We start from the raw sequence: 20153 nt of genomic DNA on the forward strand, positions 1-20153 counted from the left end.
CTGCAAGCAGGGCAGGTAGATGTGTGCTAAGTGCCAGGGTTAGCTGGAACATCTGGGTCTAGAACATGGCTTGTATCACTAGGAGTCTGGAATCACTTGGTCAGCGTACAGGCACAACAGATTGAAACAGCAATGTCTGCAGTATGGGAGGAGTGTTTCTGTGATGTCAGCATCAGAGAGATAGATCTGTCATTACATGTGAGAGCTGCACTGAATTCTTACATATTAAAATTAGCTCTGTAGACTAAAGATGAATACACCTCAGGCTCCTGTGTTGCAGTGTAGCAGTCAGTTTATTATCAAAAAGGATTTTCTGAGGAAGCTCATGTATAGGGTTTCCTGCTTTATGACTCCACTGTACCATTGTGGAGTCAATCAAATCTGTTTTGAAATCCTTCCCCCCCCCCCTACACAAAATATCCCTAAGTGATAGAGGAACGCTTCTCTGAAGTAGTAGGCCAATGATTATTTGTCATGTGATGATTCCTGAGCATCACTTTGGGTTCACCCTTCCTCCTGCAGCCCTCCTACTGCTAGAACTTTTAAAGGCTTCTGGTTCTTTCTCATGATTTTCTGGTGGCACCCATTAGTCCCTGCCCCTCCAGGTCGGAGGGATCCCATAATGTCCATGTATCACAACAGCTTGGACTTTAAAGCAGTTTCTAAACTACTGTCAGGCAAAATGACAGTCAGAAGTGAATCATTTAGGCTTCCTAAACAAAGGCTTTTCTGTGTCTTCTCTTTCTGAGCTGTGGTGATTCTGTTATTTTCCTGTCATTAGTTCAGCTACCATAGGGTCATGGATAAGTGACATCTCCACTACTGCCTGTTATCTGCTTATTACTTACCTTCCTCATCTGAAGCAAACCCATATCTGCACTCTTTATCCTTCTGTAAAGTGCATATTAAAAGAGTGAATAAAAAATAGGCCCATTCCCTAACCAGGTGTATCTTCACTGATAATAATGTAGTAACATGGGATCTAATTGAACTCCATCTCTCAGATTCCACATCATGGTTAAGAAAACTGTGACAGTAGTTAAAAGGAAAAAAAAAAAAGTTCTGACAAAGGTTTATTAATTAATTTATGTTTGTGAAGAAATGTGTCTGACAGCTGAATGGTGAGATTGCCATATTCTGTACAAAGAGCTATTTCTAGAAATTTTCTTTCTGCTGCATTGTCAGCACCTGTAGTATAGAAATTCAGGAGTGGGTGTTGGTTCACAGACTCTAACCCAGTTATGAGGATGGCTGTGTGCCCAGATGAGATGGAGGTTCAGATTTCTTACTACTGTTCCTGCTTCTGTATGTTCAGTCTGGCTAGAAATGATCAAGCTGTCTGACGCCTGGCACAGGAGGGAGATGTTAGTTCTTACCTTCCTATGTTAGGCTTGCTATAAGGTGTAATTACTAGGAAAAACAAATCTCCCCAGACTCAGAAAGCTATTTCACACTAAAAGCTGGAAGGAAAGAAGCCAGTCAAACTGAGCTTTCTGAGCCTTCTTTATTTCTCTGTCCATGCTGAAAGTTGAGAGAAGCCTCCTTCAAAGGAAAAGAATCCCCCTACTTTATCGGGGAGGAAATGGCAGTTCTGTGGTTACTTTAAAAATCCTGCTTTCTGGTAGGTAAGAAGATACTGACTCGTAGTGACATTTTGTGCAAAACACTTGCAGATGAGCAGATAATGACAGCAAATGTCATTTTGTGCAGAACACTTATTTTTCAAACTTTTAAATACTTATTCCTTTTAAATATTTATGGATATAAGAAAGACATATAAAATCTTTATGATTATTTTTTTCTTCTTTCAAGACTTAATTTCCTCAACTACTGGCAAAAAATAAATATTACATTTTTTTAATCTTCACTTGAATTATCAAATTCCTCCCAGTCTGATACGCTCATAACTTCTGACGGAAGGTCAAGGTGATACTTCATGCGGTCTGTGTGCCATTCTGAGAACCATTTCTCTGTATCCATTAAAATAGCCCTGGGCAAGGTGAGGACGCAGGCAGCCATCCCAGAAATATCATCCTCCAACTGGGGTCCATCCTCCCAACAGTCTCTTTCTGCATCATAAATGTGGACATAGTCCATGCGGATTCCCCTGTTGTGGGATCTGCCTCCCAAGACATAGATCCTGTTGTCTAAGACAGCAATACCAGGCTCTCCATGTCCTGCAGGAAGCGGACATACATTTGTCCACTGATCAGTGCTTGGCCTGTAGCAGGCAACCTGTAAAAAATAAAAAATACATTAGCCCAAACTGAACTTGGATCTTAGTGACAGAGCCTGGCTGTACGGCAAGCTACTTAGGTATATTTTAACTAGGTTAAATTTTGCTACCTTCATTGGCTTTATCAAAGCGATTCCTTTTTATTTTTATTTTTTTATTTTTAGGTCTTTTTTCATGTCTTGAGCAGTTACAGAAGTCAGAATGAGACACAAGAAAATTCTCCAGTCATCGCTGCCCATCAGGTACTGTACATTTTATTGCATTATACAATTGCCATCCAATCCATTCACAGCACTTTCCAATGTATCCTTAACAAATCCTGTCCTGCGACTGTACACTGCTAATTCCAAAGTTCTTAACCTAGGAAAAAATGCATATGGGAAGGCAAGGTAAAGGAAACTCAGCTGATGTGCTACTTATGGGCTATATGCATGGGATTGAATGTCATTCAGCAAAGATATTTTAGAATTTACATGAATCTCAAATGCTACAGCTTTAATGCTTAGATAATGCATTCAAGAGAGCAGAAAATAAATTATGGCAAGTTCTGCAGTTAAGTGGAAGAGAGCTGATGCTGTTGCTCAGCAGTTTTATTTGTGCACATAGGAGGAGAAAGACATCAGTGTGCAAGCATCTGTAAGAAACAGACTCTTCCAAGACAGAGGTATGATATGCTCTCACCTGGTGAACATCCCTTCTGTAGCCAGAATCATTGTTGCTTCCTCCAATTACATAGAGCTTTCCCAGCAGTGCAGCCATCCCATGCCAAGCACGTCTCTCTGGACTATCTGCTAAAACTTCCCAGCGGTCAGTCTTTGGATCATAACATTGCAGCTCCTTCAAATAATCTTCTCCTCTCCTCCCACAGGTAATATACATCTTCCCATCCAGTGCTGCTCCAGCGTGTGCGTATACCTGCATAACCATGTGGGAAAGCAAGAGTTCGAGGTTTGTGTATTTCTCCCAGTTTCAAAGTATGGAATAGACATTAAATAAGTGACATTTATGTTATAGTTATACAGATATTAACATCTGGAAGGACTTTCTATTTTCTTATAGCCAACTCCTTTCAAGGTGATTATGTTGAAAGCATGAATTTCTAAATTAATTACCCCAGAATTTCCAAACTTCTAAAATTACAGTGGGTTGTCATTCCTTACTATTTCTTAATTAGAAACTCATCCATATAATTACTTCTCTCCCTTGTCTACTTGTTAGTCTGTGAACTAAATAGTATATAGAAACTGATGTACCCTCACTCAGAGGGTAGTGAGGCACTGGAACAGGCTGCCCAGAGAAGTTGTGGAGGCTGCATGGGGTCTGGGCAAACTGATCTAGTGCCTAATTTAGTGGTTGGCAACCCTGCCCATGGCAGGGGGTGTTGGAACTAGATGATCTTTAAGATCCCTTGAACCTAAGCCATTCTGTGATCCTATGGTACCTTCCTAGTATTTGATGATTTCTTCTAACTGGGAATGAAGCATGCTTATCAGGACTGTAGATAAGAAGCTTGTACTACTCATGGCTTACATATCCCAGGAGGAATGGGAAGTTCCCTGACTTACATGTTCAATTTGAAATGATTTTAAGGATTAATGCAACAGAGGTGCAAGGGAAAACAGGAAGAAAACAAGAAAAATAAGCATTAAACACCAAAATTAAAGTTATACATTGTTATTATTCTTTATTGGTATGTTTATCTTAAATACAGAAGCTTCTGCTTCCCAAGTGATTATTGGCAAAATGAAAGCTATGCATGAGAAAAGCACCAAAAAGATGAAATTAGGAACTGGGGAACTGTATTAGTGCGTGTGGCTAATGCACTCCTTACCTCCTTCTTCAGAGGTGTCACATATTCCCAAGTGTTGCTTTTAGGGTCATACCTCTCCACTTCTCTCAGGTCTTCATGGTAATCTCGGCCTGCGACGGCATATATGTAATTGTCCACAACACAAACACTGAGGTCAGCATGCTCTTGCTGTAGGGACTGGATCTGGAACCATTTGTCGTGTCGTGGGTCATACCTTGTGAAAGAATCGGATCAAAGAAAGTGATTCATAATCCACAGAATTATTGCTGGAATACACACAGCGCTACACATGTGGGGTTTTTGTACTGTCTTTGGTTGAAAATAAACTCAGCTGTAAGTGGGGTGAAATATGGCCTTGTTAGCATTTTATTATTAGCAAAGTTTTTTTAGTCTATTTTTATGAGACCTATTTCAGCTGATACAATCATGCTATAAAAGCCTAGGTTTTCCATTGTCTTACAAATGCCTTCAGATTATTTATCAAAATCTCTGCTAGCATAAAGCCATTCTACAAGGCAGAACATTCTAATAGTAGCACAGACTGAATCTGGATCTTCAAGACATCAAGAGGGTGCATAAGCATTTCATGACTTCTTTGATTCTTTTTTTTTCCCAACATATGTGCTGTTTCAAGTAAGCCTCGTGATTAATTTTCAGATAAAAGTATCTATCTAATCTGGAAATTGAAGTTACAGTGACAGCTGACAGAGAAGTGAAGATATGCATAGCATGAAATCAGGGCAATTCCACTAAAACTAGAAAAGAAGATTACATTATAAAATCACAAGGGTTTATATCTGCTTTTGCAATGTAATGGGCATCAAGATTTAGAACTGTTCCTTTCTCCAGTGCATTTTTTTCTGGCACAGAACCGAAGAAGACCCTGGAACGCTGCTACTGTGCATGCATTTTCTCAATAATTAACTATTAACAGCATTTTATGTACAAATTCTTTCTGGTAGCTAAATCCCTTCATACTGGGACGAGAACTACACAGAGGACTTTAGGAAAATCTCATTTCAAGAGCATCTAGACAGTCTAGGATTCTGGAGAATTCTAGTTCATTAACATTTCCCAAACCTTTAATACTTTACTTCCTCCAACAAAGAAGAAATGGTTGTGTATGCAATACTCCTGAATAAGCAGCTGTTACTACCCAATCAGCTTGGCTTTGTTCCATAAGGATTGCTGGAAGCTTCCTGTTGCTATGATGCTAATTTCCATATTTCTTGTGATTTCTTTCAGTGAGAGGCTCCTATCTTTTTTGCCAGCAAGCATACAGACTGGGCTAAAGGCTTACTGACTCAGAGATGGGCAACAGGGTGGAAATGAGAATAGCAGGATTATCCTTATCTTACCTCCAACACCTTGAATCTGCTCGAAAACCACTTACATTGATGTCTCCTCCAATTAAATATACAAAATTATTGAGAACAGCAATCCCCTGGTTGGACATTCTGGGGGCTAGTTCAGCTGTAAAGTGCCTCCACTCTCCCAACAGGGGGTTCAGATACTTGGCTTTATCACTGAGAACAACGGATGGAGTAGAATGCATCCCTCCAAATCCCACTACACACTGGAACTCTGATCTCAGCTGTGTCTGGGAGCTCTGGAGCACTGGCTGAAGACATTCATTCTTGTGGTACATTAGTGCATCTGCGACTGTATCTTTTAAAGGACATGGACTTAATTTGTCATGAAGCCTTTGCAAGATGTGGGGTTCCATCAGAGGAAAACGAACTGTCTCAAGTAGCTTAAGGGGCTCCATCAGGGAGACCTGATCTGTCTCCAGTTGCTCTGGAGAATAATGATAAAAAAGTGCACCATCGTAAACTTCAAATTCATAGTTAACTTCCAAACGGTTGCTACTGAGAAGGGAGTAGACCTTCTGCAAGGGTAGCTGTCGGTATGCTTGTGTCCTTGAGAAAGCTGCAAAGTTCTTCAAAATGTAGGAGTCCAGCTGATCGCTCAAATGTCTCAAGTCATAATGGTCAGCTAGTTTGTATACATCGAGGATGTTCTCTTCATCTACCCAGGACATTAGAAAATCACAACAGAACTTAATGACTTCTGGAATCTGCAAGAGAAAGAGATCTTTAATTTCAGACACTACTTGCCTTACATTCAAGATACAGATGACAGAAGCATTGAACAGGAAGCTTCCAAATACTGTAAAAAAATGTTGACAAGAAAAACGCTCTTCTCACAGTCTGATCACAGTGTTCACCCATCTTCTGGGGCACAAGGGATACTGAACAGGCTGCCTCATCTGTTAGCATGAGACATGCAGGCTGCCTCAGAAGCAGTTATGGAAATGGAAAGCATGAAGGACATGGCAACAGCAGCTCCTTCAGTTGTGCTCTGAGCACTATAGTCACGCTATATCACAGACTGTAACTATAACAAAAATATCCACATCACTCAAGAGCATGGAAAGCCATTTCAGAAGAACATTAGCATTTAGTGCTGTCTTCTGAGTATTATCTGAAGTTGTATCAAGCAGGAGGACAACTGGCAAAGTAAAACTGACCAATAGTCCTTCCGCTAACAAACTGGTGCTAAGTGTGTAGCCAACCGAAGTACCGGAAAATTTAAGGTTAGTACCAAATACTGTGCAGCAATTAGCTGCTGGGAAAATCGAAGGAAAAAAAATGCCTTGAAAGCAAAAGGCACTTTGTGCAGAAACCACGGTGGTAGTGATGAGGTCAGGTAAGGTTATGTGCCTGTGGACTCAATCTGGGGTAGATCTTGGCAGGTTTAAGCAACACAGTGGTTTCTGAGCAGCACGCCCTGTCCTTTATCATAGGTGTAGTATTCTATCCTAGTGTAGTATTCTATCCTAGGGAAGCTTTCATATGCTGATCAGTGAAAGCGAGTGCTTCATAAAATAATCTTTTAGACAAAATGATCTGTAAGTGATGAAACCACTAGCACAGATCAGACATACAAGCACTTGTTCATTGTTCCAGCCCTTCCAGTGGTTACTGCATCCCAAAGGAATTCTTCTCATTGGAATCACACTATTTCACTCCCTAGCCCTCCAGCCATGTTTTCTGTTTCTTTCATTCTTGCTTTTGTTTCTTGCTTCTTTTTCATTATACCTCCCAGCACCTCACCTGAAGCTGACAGGCTGCGGCTAAGGTTTCCTGTACACTGTTCACACTGAGTTCCAGCTCAGAAGTATAAATGAAATTCAAGATTTTACACATTGCGTTGTAGGAGATGCCATGAATATGAACTTCTTCTTGTTCCATCTCTCTCAGTCCTCCTGCAAACATTCCTCTGTAAAAAAAAAAAACTTCACTGAAACTACATTCAGTTTGCTTATCTTATGCTGTCCAAAACATATCCAAATATTCTAAAAGATAAATCCTAGTCATACACTAGTCATACACTTCTTTGGGATTACCTCTTTTCTAAGCCAAGGATACAAAAAGCACAGATGTTCAGGACCTAAGAAAGTAATACCTCTCATTCTGCAGGAAAACAGTGGAGACCACCTGAAAGGTGCAGTTTGCAGTGGAAGAATTTAAATACAGACACAGTGCATGTGGATAGGCAGTGGGTGAAGGCAGATACTGTAGGAATAGGGGAAGAGAAAAACAGGAACTTGAGATTTTTTAAGCTAGAGCAGTTCTTCCAGGTTTGTCCGGACTGCCTTTACATTTATTTGTTTACAAAATTAAAGCGAGCAAGCTGCTCCCCTTTACATACCTCCAAGTACCTCTAAGGCTGTGAATTCAGTGAGCTCATGGTGCACTAACAGGAGCCTTATTTCTACAGACACATAACAGAGAGATGAGTACAGCCATTCGTAGCATTCTGAAACCCATTCAGCTCTACCTTATGGATCTAATTCTACATTTGGAAGCAGTGTGCTAACAGAAGGTTTGGAAGTTGCAGTATTGCATTATGCTCATACACATGCTTGTTACTGCTGTACTGAAAACGTACCTGAAATAGTCACAAGATGCAGCTAGCAGTATCCGATGAGCCTCAATAGGTTTCTCTTCCACTACAAGAACTACATCAAAGAGGATGCTGCTGTCTCGGAGAGATACCAAGCCACTGAGCAAAGCCTGAGAGTGCTCTGCACTGCGGTATGTGTTGCTGGTGCGCTGCTGAAGGGAGGACTCGAGTTGAGCTTTGTGTGGCTGAGTCAGCTCCTGATCCTCCGCCATCCCAGACAGAAATGCTCAGCCAAAAGCTGCAGCAGAATGAAATCTGTGAGACAACAGAATCAGCAAAGGTTTGTGTCTTTTGCTTACAAATGGTCGTCTGACTCATCTATCACAGTAAATAAATCAAACCAACTCTTCAGTCAAATGGGAACCATCAAAAACAATTCTTCCTGAGAGAAATTATCCTGAATGATACTAAAAGTAGACAGGGATACATCAACATATCAAACTGGCAGAACATGGCATTATTAACAATTTTTTGACTCCTGGTTTTCCAGTCCAAAAGTATGTTGCATGTGGGGTTATATACGTAGTTTCACTTCCCAACCTATTGCCAAACCCCTTTTTCCCCTTGCATTTCTATAACATTTGTAACAAACAGCAGATCTGTCACAATTTCTGCCAAATTCCACATTGCCTAATATCCTCAAATAATTTTGTTGCAATGTACACTGGACCTTTGGTCTTTCTCTTCTTATTTTACCATAGAATCTGAAAGCTTCATTCTCTCCTGTTTTTTTGCTTTATCTTCCTTAGCTGAGCACAGTTCCATTCTATACAATACCATCTGAAACTACAGGCTTTCAGTGAGCTTTATTGTGCTGACTTCAAGTTAGCTTGTATAACTCCTTTTGATTTCACTGTGGGTCTCTGCAGAGGGGATATTTCCTTTAGCGTAGGCTCTGCAGAGAGCTATCTCATATTGCTGCCACTGATGCTATAGGAAGGTCCTTACAGCATATGGGGGAAAAGCTGGCTGGAAGTCACTGTTTCATGCCCGTGGTTAGCTCTCAAAATCTCATGATTCCTTTCTTAGCATCCTGTAATTTACCCTTTCCAGTGTCTATGAAGAATGTGAGAAGTTGCAGCAGTTAGATCTGATGGACTATGCCTCGTTATCAGAGCAGACACTCAAAAAACAACATGTTAGCAAAAGGAAATACCTTAGCTTACATGGCTGTTTAAAGCAGCCTCTCCTCCAGTGGCTCTGGGAAATAGCTTAGTGGCGTGAGGGACAGTCACAAAGGGTTATTAGCAGTCAGAAAAGCAAAAACAGAACAAATCCAAACAATGAAGAGATGAAACCACTGTTTAATTGTACCAGCCATAGACAGGGAATGCTGCATTAGAAATTTCCTAAAGTATGGCGAGGTATTCTGTGCATGGTCAGTGAGGGAGAAGCTGTCTGGATGGCACTAAGAAATATGAAAACAGTTATTGCACTGCCTGAAGGAAGTCACCTTATGCTGTCCAAAACAAAAGGAAACTTGGTGGCATTGCTTGCTGAGTGGGATGTAAAAAAATTGCAAATGTATATTAATGCATGTCTGCTCTTTGCCAGCAAAACCAGGGCAATGAGCTTCGAAGAGAAACTGATGAAACTGCCTTCTAGGAAGCACATTGAGGTTGATTATACAGGGAAGCTATCTATCACCAGCTGAAGAGATGAATAATGGATTCTTTTTCATGACAGGTAGATGTTTTTCCTAGAAATAGGATGACTGCCTGTCACGGAGTTCTCTCTAGAGCTCACTCCGGGACAGTGGGCACAAACCCGGGGCAGCAGGAACAAAAGCCCCCCCCCCTTTTCTCTCACGGCACGGTACGGCAAAGTGCGGCGTGGCCCGGCCCGGCCACGTGCGTTTCGGAAGAGGGGAAGGGAAGGGAGATTGCGATTAGGTCTAACAAAAAATAAGGGAGAAAAAAAGGTGATCTGAGAACGAATGGCAGTTTAATAACCTAATAACACTAAACAACAACAAGAGAGTTTCAACAAAGAGAATACCAAGTCCCCAATCTCACCGATGGAGCTGTGGAAGGCAGGAAGCTCTGACCACGTTGTCTCCTCGCAGGGAGCTGGGCAGCAACCCCACATGCCCATTAAGGCAGCCCACAGAAAAAAAAACTTGTCCCCTTTACTCCCATTATGAGGCATGGTGTTCTGATGTGGAATACCAACACCAACCAAATTGCAAAACCATAACATTCCACCCCTTATTACACATCATCACATCATGCCTAACTTTTATCAACATATAAACAGAACAGTAGTTAACATGCATTACATATGTACATACAGATATATATATATATATATACACACATGGAATCACAGGCTGCACTCCCCCAGCATCAAATTTCCCTGTGGCACACACTGAACATCCCCATCCTTCTGCATCTCCCACCAGGTGCACCCAGGTCCCTGTGCAAAGACAGTTCCACGGAGGAGCCTCCCATTTCCAGAGGCTGGAAGGACCCAAACCGCTTTTCCCAGCATATTCTTTACATGCACCACAGGAACCTTGTCTCCCTCCACGGTACGCAGGGAGTTGGACTGTGTAGGGCCGTCTCAGTTGGCTGATCCTCGGGTGTTTACCAGCCAGGTGGCTTCTGCTAGATGTTTCTCCCAGTTCTTAAATGTTCCACCACCCATTGCTTTCAGCGTGGTTTTCAGCAAACCATTGTGGCGCTCGATCTTACCAGCGGCTGGTGCGTGATAGGGGATGTGATAGATCCACTCGATGCCATGTTCTTTGGCCCAAGTGCTCACCAGTGAATTTTTGAAATGAGTCCCATTGTCTGATTTGATCCTCTCTGGGGTGCCATGTCGCCACCCAGATTTGTCGGATTTGTGTCTCTAGGCCTAATATGGTGTTTCTGGCAGTGGCATGGGGTACCGCATATGTCTCAAGCCACCCGGTGGTTACCTCCACCATGGTGAGTACATAATGCTTACCATTACGAGTCTTTGGCAGGGTGATATAATCAATCTGCCATGCCTCCCCATATTTATACTTTTCCCATCGCCCTTCCCCCCAGAGAGGTCTCATCCTCTTGGCCTGTTTGATCATGGCACAGGTGTCACAATCATGGATGATCTGCGCAATAGCGTCCATAGTTATGTCCACCCCTCGGTCTCTAGCCCACTTATGTGTTCCATCTCTGCCTTGATGTCCTGAGGTCTCATGGGCCCACCGAGCTAGGAATAACTCTCCCTTATTCTGCCAATCCAGGTCTATCTCAGCCACCTCAATTCTGGCAGCTTGATCTACCTGGTGGTTATTTTGTTGCTCCTCTGTTGCTCAACTCTTGGGCACGTGGGCATCTACGTGACGCACCTTTAGGACCATGTTCTTTATTCGGGCAGCAATGTTCTTCCATAGTTCAGCGGCCCAAATAGGTTTACCTTTCCGCTGCCAGTTGTTTTGCTCCCATTGCTGCAACCACCCCCACAAAGCATTGGCCACCATCCATGAGTCAGTATAGAGGTAAAGCACTGGCCATTTCTCCCGCTCAGCAATGTCTAGGGCCAGCTGGACAGCCTTTACCTCCGCAAATTGACTCGATTCTCCTCTTCCTTCCGTGGCCTCTGCGACTTGTCGTGTGGGGCTCCACACTGCAGCCTTCCATCTGCGATGTTTCCCAACAATGCGGCACGATCCATCAGTGAACAGGGCGAACTTCTTTTCATTTTCCAGAAGTTCATTGTATGGGGGAGCCTCTTTGGCGCGTGACACCTCTTCTGCTGGTGGTGCTTCAAACTTTTTACCTTCGGGCCAGTCCATAATCACTTCTAGGATCCCTGGACGGCTGAGGTTCCCCATCCAGGCCCGCTGTGTGATTAGTGCAACCCACTTACTCCATGTGGCATCTGTGGCATGGTGAGTGGAGGGAACCTGCCCTTTAAACATCCAGTTCAGCACTGGAAGTCGAGGTGCCAGGAGAAGCTGTGTTTCGGTGCCAATTACCTCAGAGGCAGCCCAGACCCCTTCATATGCGGCTAGGATCTCCTTCTCAGTTGGAATGTAGCCCTCTTCCGACCCCCTGTATGCTCTACTTCAGAATCCTAGGGGTCGGCCTCGGGTCTCATCTGAGGTTCTCTGCCACAAGCTCCAAGTGGGACCTTTCTCCCCAGCAGCCGTGTAAAGGATGTTCTTCACATCCTGTCCCATCCGTACTGGCCCCAGGGCCACAGCACGGGCTATCTCTTGCTTGATTTGCTCAAAGGCCTGCTGCTGTTCAGGGCCCCACGCGAAGCTATTCTTCTTTCGGGTCACCTGATAGAGGGGGCTCACAATGAGGCTGTAATTTGGGATGTGCATCCTCCAGAAGCCTCCCAGGAAGGACTGTGTCTCTTTTTTGTCAGTGGGCGCAGACATTGCAGTAATTTTGTTGATCACGTCAGTTGGGATGTGGCGACGCCCATCTTGCCATTTCACCCCTAGAAACTGGATTTCTTGGGCAGGGCCCTTCACTTTGTCTCGCTTAATAGCGAAACCAGCAGACAGGAGGATTTGGATTATCCGTTCTCCTTTTTTAAAAACCTCCGTCGCTGTATCACCCCACACAACAATATCATCTATATACTGCAGGTGCTCTGGAGCACCGCCCTGTTCCAACGTGGCTTGGATCAGCCCATGGCAGATGGTCGGGCTGTGTTTCCACCCCTGGGGCAAACGATTCCAAGTGTACTGAACACCCCTCCAAGTAAAGGCAAACTGTGGCCTACACTCTGTGGCCAAAGGGACAGAGAAGAATGCATTGGCAATATCAATGGTGGCATACCATTTTGCCTCTTTCGATTCCAGTTCATACTGGAGTTCCAACATGTCTGGCACTGCAGCACTCAATGGGGGTGTGACCTCATTAAGGCCACGATAGTCCACTGTTAGCCTCCATTCTCCACTGGCTTTGTGCACTGGCCATATGGGGCTATTGAAAGGTGAATGGGTCTTACTAATTACTCCCTGACTTTCTAGTTGTTGAATGAGCTTATGGATAGGGAGCAAGGAATCCCTATTAGTACGGTACTGTCGTCTGTGTACTGTTCTCGTGGCAATTGGCACCCGTTGTTCTTCCACCCGCAGTAACCCCACAGCAGACGGGTCCTCTGATAGGCCAGGCAAATCAGACAGCTGCTTAATACTGTCTGTTTCTATAGCACCTATTCCAAAAGCCCATCTGTATCCTTTGGGGTCCTTGAAATGTCCCCTTCTTAGGTAATCTATTCCAAGTATGCAAGGAGCCCCCTGGCCAGTCACTATACGATGTTTCTGCCAGTCTCTACCAGTGAGGCTTATCTCGGCCTCCAATACAGACAGTTCCTGCGAACCCCCAGTCACCCCATGTATATGTATCCGTTCTGTCCCTTCAAAACCTGAGGGTATCAGAGTGCACTGTGCACCGGTATCCACCAGTGCTTTATATTTTTGTGGTTCTGATGTGCCAGGCCACCGAATCCACACAGTCCAATACACTCTATTGTCCCTCTCCCCCCCCTGGCTGAGGGCAGGGCCCCTCTATTGGTTGTCTGAAGCGGTAGCGGCAACCTCAGTAGTGGCTGACCTCTTTTGTAATTTTCTTACCCGTGCTCGCAGTACAAAATTGGGTTCGTCATGCCACTTCTTCATATCCTCTCCATGGTCACGCAGGTAGTTCCACATGGCACCACGTGACATAGGCTCACTGCGGTCCTTCACTCGGACAGGTGTGCGTTTACGTCTGAGACTGCCACAGGTTCACTGTGGTTCCTTGCCGCAGACCAGCTCTTCTGCATGTTGTCCTGTCTTCTCTCCATTTGGTCCATTCTATCCACCATTTGACAGATGGCTGCGATGGTGGTACGGTGTGGCAGTAGTGAGTATTCGATATTTTGCAGTGAAAGGATGAGCTCAAAAATTTCAGGTCTCCTATTCAGCTCATCATACCTGTTAGAGTTCGTTAATAGTACACTGGAATACTTCCCTGGTGCTGACCGTATGAGTTTCTTGCATATTTCCGGAGTACCGCTCACCTTTTCTGGGTCATGGTAATCCTCTGGGTCCCCAGGGACAAACGTGGGATCGAACAGCATTTCTGCCACAGCCATTTCTCTCAGGTACTGGATACCTTCCTCAGCTGTACTCCATTTTTCCAGTACAGGCTCCAAATCATTTTTGAGAAGACAGGTTGCCTTTACAGCTGATAGAATCCTCTCCCAGAGACTGGCGACTCCATCGAGACATCTGCAGATCCCTCTATCAATAGATGAGTCTCGAGCAATGTTTCCTAATTGACGAGCCTCATCGCAGCTTAGGGACATGCAGGAGGCCCCATTGTCCCAACACCGGAGCAGCCAAGTGACAAGGCGTTCACCTGGGAGTCGGGCAAACTCCTTTCTCGCACTTTGGATTTCAGTAATTTTCAGAGGTTTACGAGTAGAGGAAGCAGTGACTTTTCCCTCATCATCACTATCTTCTCCGTGTCTGTTAGTCTTCTGGGTTGCCTTTCTCAGTGGTTTTGGGGAGGGTCCCTCACCAGGATCTTCCTCTACTTCCTCCATCCGTTCCAGACGTGAGGGCACACGCTCCCATCTCTGGCCTTCATCGTCTCTATCTTCTCCATGTCTGTTAGTCTTCTGAGTTGCCTTCCTTGGTGGTTTTGGGGAGGGTCCCTCGCCCGGATCTTCCTCTACTTCCTCCATCCGTTCCAGACGTGAGGACACACGTTCCCATCTCTGGCCTTCCACTGGGGCGACTGACACTGATGCTGGTGCTTCCTGTGGTCGGCTGGGATTAACTTGTTGCCTTCCCCTTAGGATTTGGATCTCATTCTCGAGACTCTCTATCTTTTTCATAAGCCATTCGTTCTGAGATCCCCCGATCTCCCACACTCACTCAGGGGTTCTATTAATTTCCCAAGGTCCCTTTGGTGTTCAGGGGTGAGATTACCTGATACTGGGGGTCCCGATGCTTCTGGCCCTTTTCCTGAGTCTCTCTGCACTATTCTTTGCAAGTCTCTCCGCACATTATAAACTACTACAATCAGAGAGACTAACAACACAGTATCCCATTTGACACCCCAGTCATACTTAAGGAATTCAGAGCATTCGTGAGCCAGTTCAAGCACAGTGCCTGTGATGTTCGTTAGTCTGGAAGGGAGCCAGGCAGATATCTCTATCCCTGCCAGCCATCGGCTTAATAAATCTACCCCTACCCCCAACATCAGGAAGTCCTTAAGCCAGGACCACAGGAACCTAGGGACTATCAGTCCTACATACAGGGCTGCTGAAAAAAACCACCTAATTACTGCCCAAAACATTGCCCAGAGCTTTGCCCGCATTCTCCACCAAAAATGTCACGGAGTTCTCTCTAGAGCTCACTCTGGGACAGTGGGCACAAACCCGGGGCAGCAGGAACAAAAGCCCCCCCCCCCCCCCTTTTCTCTCACGGCACGGTACGGCAAAGTGCAGCGTGGCCCGGCCCGGCCACGTGCGTTTTGGAAGAGGGGAAGGGAGATTGCGATTAGGTCTAACAAAAAATAAGGGAGAAAAAAAGGTGATCTGAGAACGAATGGCAGTTTAATAACCTAATAACACTAAACAACAACAAGAGAGTTTCAACAAAGAGAATACCAAGTCCCCAATCTCACCGATGGAGCTGTGGAAGGCAGGAAGCTCTGACCACGTTGTCTCCTCGCAGGGAGCCGGGCAGCAACCCCACATGCCCATTAAGGCAGCCCACAGAAAAAAAAACTTGTCCCCTTTACTCCCATTATGAGGCATGGTGTTCTGATGTGGAATACCAACACCAACCAAATTGCAAAACCATAACACTGCCTTTGAAGCAGACAAAACATTACTGTATCATTTTATTTGCCTCTGGGAAATATGAGTGATAGATTGAGGCAAGACAGATAATATTAAAAGAAAGGCAAGTGAAGGAGTGAACATTACTAGATGTTGATCAGAAAGTCACTAAGAGAGCAAATGCAGCAAAAACAAATTAGGCTGAGATACTGTCCAAATGAGGAACAAATTCAAACAAACCACATTTACAGAGTTGATGCGTTTTAATGTGGTTAATGCTCCAAAAAATGTACCTTTTCAACAAATTAGGGAGTTGTATCAAAGTGAGCCTCTAAAGAGTGAAATAATTGCAACAAAAAGCAGAAGTACATGTAATAAATGTTTTCTAGTTCTAAGACTTCTGTTGGGTAGAGAAAACAGCATGATCTTTGATACAGCCTTAGTGTGTGTCGGTGTAGGTGGAAGTGAGGCTAGAAAAGTAATGTGATGTGCTACAGCTAAACTGGATGTTGCATCTGCACAACAGATTTTAGCAAAGGCATGTATTGTAGAAGTAGCTTAATTTTATACATATAAGAGATTTGTGTGGATTGTTGCCTACCTGCCTTTGAACAGTGAGTGGGGGATGGCCAGAAGGAATCAAGTAGTTAATATACTGAGTGTCCTCAGCTTCATAATAGCTGGTGGTTGGGTGGGTACAATTGTGGAAAGTGGTTGCTTGAGTGAGGGTGGAGGAAAATTGGGTTAGTATTCTGGCTTTCTGAATTAAGTGCAGTGCTCCTGGTTATCTGATAATGTTATCTATGTCTCTACTGTGTTAAATATAGACTGGAGTTGCTATGGAGGGGTATCAGTGTTAGCACAACAACGTCTTTCTTTGCAGACTATGTGATCTAACCGCAGTTTTTCTCTAGTGTGTTTTGTGCCTTTGTTACTGCCTAAATTCTGATAGCCCAAACAGTGGAAGTGTGCTATTTCATGTGCAGTGTACCAGCTGGGTGCAGGGAATCACTGCTAATAGATCTAGGAATTCTTGTGCCTTGTCAGCAGCTGTCAATCTTAAAACTGATAAGGGACTTTATTGTAGCCGTACATTATCTGACCCCATCTCAAATCTGCATTTTGCTCCGTTTTCTCTTTAGAGAGAGGAATAAAAGGGCTAAGTGTAGCACAAGAGGTACAGCTGTGAATGAAGGAACAGAACAAACTGGTTCAATTTCTTGCATGCTGCAGAAAACCTTCTATTTACTAGTTTTCCTTCTTGACCATACATGAACCTCCTATGAAAGAGGAAGCTGAAATTGGGACAGAAAGAGTTAAGGGAATACATTGTAGCTTGATCGTTCAAGTGGAAAAATGGTGAGAGACTGGGATGCTGACTTGCTCTTGTGCTCACTGAAAAACTTCATCTGTTTAAGAACACAAGGTACAGGTGTGGGGTAGCTCAACTAGAATGGGGAAAGCGAAAATTGAAGGTATGCTAAAATAGATGTGGTATGGGACTGTAACACCAAGATGTTTGTGTACTGTTCCAGTAAAGACCAAGCTGGGGAGTGGCAATTTATCTGATTACAGAATAAACTTCCTGAGACTGAGAACAAAGTCCTGTTTCCCTACAAAATAATCTGTGTTATACCTGGATGCACCTTCCAGCAGCTGGGTCTGAGCGTATTCTGGGTACATCCTGATGTCAATTTAGGTATATTAAGCCTTTACACTTTGCTGAGATCAGTGCTTTAAACAGACTGTTGATAATTAAGCACGTTGAAATCTGTTATTGATATTGCATGGTACAACAGAGCCCTGGATTCTATGACTAGCATCCAGATCAGACAGTGATACTTACTAGTGTGTGGTGAGGGTGGTGGGCTGTTCTGAGAGCTTGGTTACAAGAGGGGGAGTAACCAAGTTAGTTTCTATGGAAACTCAGACATTTTTGTATTGAATTGCTTCTGGCTGTCAGTTATATCTCTGTATGAGGAGGTATCTCACACAGTTTGTGATATTTTCTTCTGCATCAGCTGTGCCCAAAATAAACTAGAACTTGCTGGTGTCGGGTATCCTAATCCTGTTTAGCTTGCTGCCATATGGACGGGTGGTTCAAGCCTGGTGGGGGTCCAACGCTTTCTTAGAACTGTGGGATAATTCAGGCTAGAAAGAACCTTGGGAGGTCTCTAGTCCAATCTGCTGCTCAAAGCAGGAAAACTTAAACAGCAGGTCAGGATGCTGACAGCTGTGTCCAGTTAAGTGCAGAATATCTGTCTTTTGTGGTATATGGAAAACTGAGTGCTTGACCATCAGACTTCTTGTTTATCCTGTCTGAATTCTGTACCTGTAGTTTATGGGATATACCTTCTCATCCTCACTCTGTGCATCAAAGGGAATGTAATATCCATGCCCTAAGGCTTCCCACACCTCCATGTCTCCAGAGGAGTAGGAAGAATTAGGATCTAAGCCAGGCTTCAGCTGACAGCCTGATATGAGACAGCAAGATATAAGACTAGAACAAAATGCTAGTTATGCTGACTCTCAGGGGTTGGAAATGTGAATAGGCAGAACCTGGCAAGGTACCAGAATTCAACAGGGCAGAGGGCATGCGAACAAATAAATCAACTAGTCAGGGAGCGTGTAGAGTGGGGAGGCAGCTGGGTGCGAGCCAATTAGCTGAGAAAACAGACGAAATGCCACAAACAATGTAAACTGAAAAGCCAAACTATTGTTCTGCATAACTGGAGTGCAAATACTGGAATGATTTACCAACTAAACCACGATTTGCAATGGGCATTTGTAAATTAGTTTGCAGTGTAAGAAATGTGAATATACCATCTTGTGTGGACAGGGTTAAGCACCTGCTACCACGTGGCATCTCAGCGTTAGTTCTGAGCATTCAGTGATGGGAGTTACATTTTTGCTAGGCCTCCACACGCCATCTTCTTTAAGTCACCAATGCAGACATGCCAGCACATCCCATGAGCTGGATTTCTGAGTCATTTTCAGTTTCTAGCATTAGTAGTATGCTTGAAGTGTGGGAGGAAACCTAAAGGTGTAGTTTGGGAAACAGCTTCTGCAAATGATGCTGTCTCACAAATGTTGATATTCATTCCTTTCAGAAGCAAATGTTTGTTTTTTTTCTCCTCCCGATGCCTTTTACAACGTATTTCTTACACACACCGAGACTAAAACATCTCATTTAACATAGATATGGCAAGATATTCCATGAAATCTGTCCATATTTAGATAATATGCTTTCTCTGGAGGCTTCATCAATTCTTTTTCTCTTCCTACTTTCTGGTTTGGACAGAACTGTTGTGTTTAGAGGAGGAAGGGACAGCTACGTTTGGACAGCATGTACCTGCCCATCCTCAAACCAAGCAGCCTACATTAAGGCTTCAGCTTTCTCCTGACTGAGGATGAAGTGTTGTCCTCAGTGTTTATGTCTACAGAGAACTGTAAACCTCCCATAGAATCAGGCAGCACAGTTACTATGCCAAAACACAGCTCATCAGCCAATGGTACGTGCTGGGGGACTCTGGAGATGCCAGGCAAGTTGGCAAGGCTGCTTTGTTGAACTACTTCACTCACATCATGCATTTTTAATTGCCTGAAGTACACAGAAGACAAAAAAACGTTAAAGAAGTAATTAGTTCTGTGCCAAAGACAATTCAGTGACTGGGTGGAGAGCGGAGGGCACTTCCAACACATTGCAGCTCTGCTTTCCGTTCTAAACAGGAATTCGATTGCACTGCTCACCATGTTTGTTTCTTTCCTTCAAGGACCCGTGTTATTGTGCTGTCAGTTCCCCATCACTTACATATTTGCACACCACAACGCAGTTTTCCCTGCAGATGATGCTACCTGGAGCCGCTCCCCGCTCACGGAATCGCTTCGTGACCCGTGACAGCGGGTGAAGGGCACTTCAAGCACACACTCCTTTTGCTTTCCCTTTCCGCCGCCCTCGGGCCCGAGCCACACACCGCCCCGGTTTGTTCATTCACCCCACATACCCCGCGGTGCCGGGACGAAGCAGCCCCACATCCCGAGCCCAGCCCCCTCGCTCCCCCTCCACCTCCACACCCAGTTCCGCCGCCCACCACCTACCCAAAGCAGCGGCGGCGGCAGCCTCCGCCCGCGGCTTCCGCCTTCATGCGCCCCGGAACCGCGGCGCCCCCGCCTGACCAGCCCGCCCTGCACGGCGGCGTCCCCGGGCAGCGGCGCTGGGCGGCTCCGCCTGCGCAGTACGGCTGTACTGTATGGCTGTACGGCTGTACGGCCGGGCCGCTCCTGCTGACGGTGAACGGGACAACAAGTCCCGGCGCTCCCAGCGGCAGATCTCGAGAGATTCTGCGGAACTAACGGCCG

The 20153-nt window shown here is 44.6% G+C and overlaps 1 protein-coding gene across 3 annotated transcripts; it reads right to left on the reverse strand.

Moving 5' to 3' along the window:
• Positions 1-1485: 1485 nt before the first annotated feature.
• Positions 1486-20114, reverse strand: KLHL22 (kelch like family member 22). Of its 3 annotated transcripts, none has more exons than XM_015878074.2 (7): positions 19893-20114; positions 8001-8270; positions 7163-7328; positions 5405-6123; positions 4068-4260; positions 2918-3151; positions 1486-2235 (listed from the first exon to the last, which is right to left on the reverse strand). In XM_015878074.2, exons 2-7 carry the CDS (start codon positions 8225-8227, stop codon positions 1858-1860), a joined length of 1917 nt encoding a protein of 638 aa, XP_015733560.1. In that variant the 5' UTR covers positions 8228-8270; positions 19893-20114; the 3' UTR covers positions 1486-1857. The 3 variants fall into 3 exon arrangements, with proteins under 3 accessions (XP_015733560.1, XP_015733561.1, XP_085412175.1); XM_015878075.2 differs by having other exon boundaries at positions 8001-8253; positions 19893-20082; XM_085556049.1 differs by lacking the exon at positions 19893-20114 and adding an exon at positions 13594-13714.
• Positions 20115-20153: the final 39 nt, after the last annotated feature.

Source organism: Coturnix japonica, chromosome 9 (genome assembly GCF_054131305.1).
Source record: "Coturnix japonica strain WE chromosome 9, WE-NBRP24, whole genome shotgun sequence".
Lineage (NCBI taxonomy): Eukaryota > Metazoa > Chordata > Aves > Galliformes > Phasianidae > Coturnix > Coturnix japonica.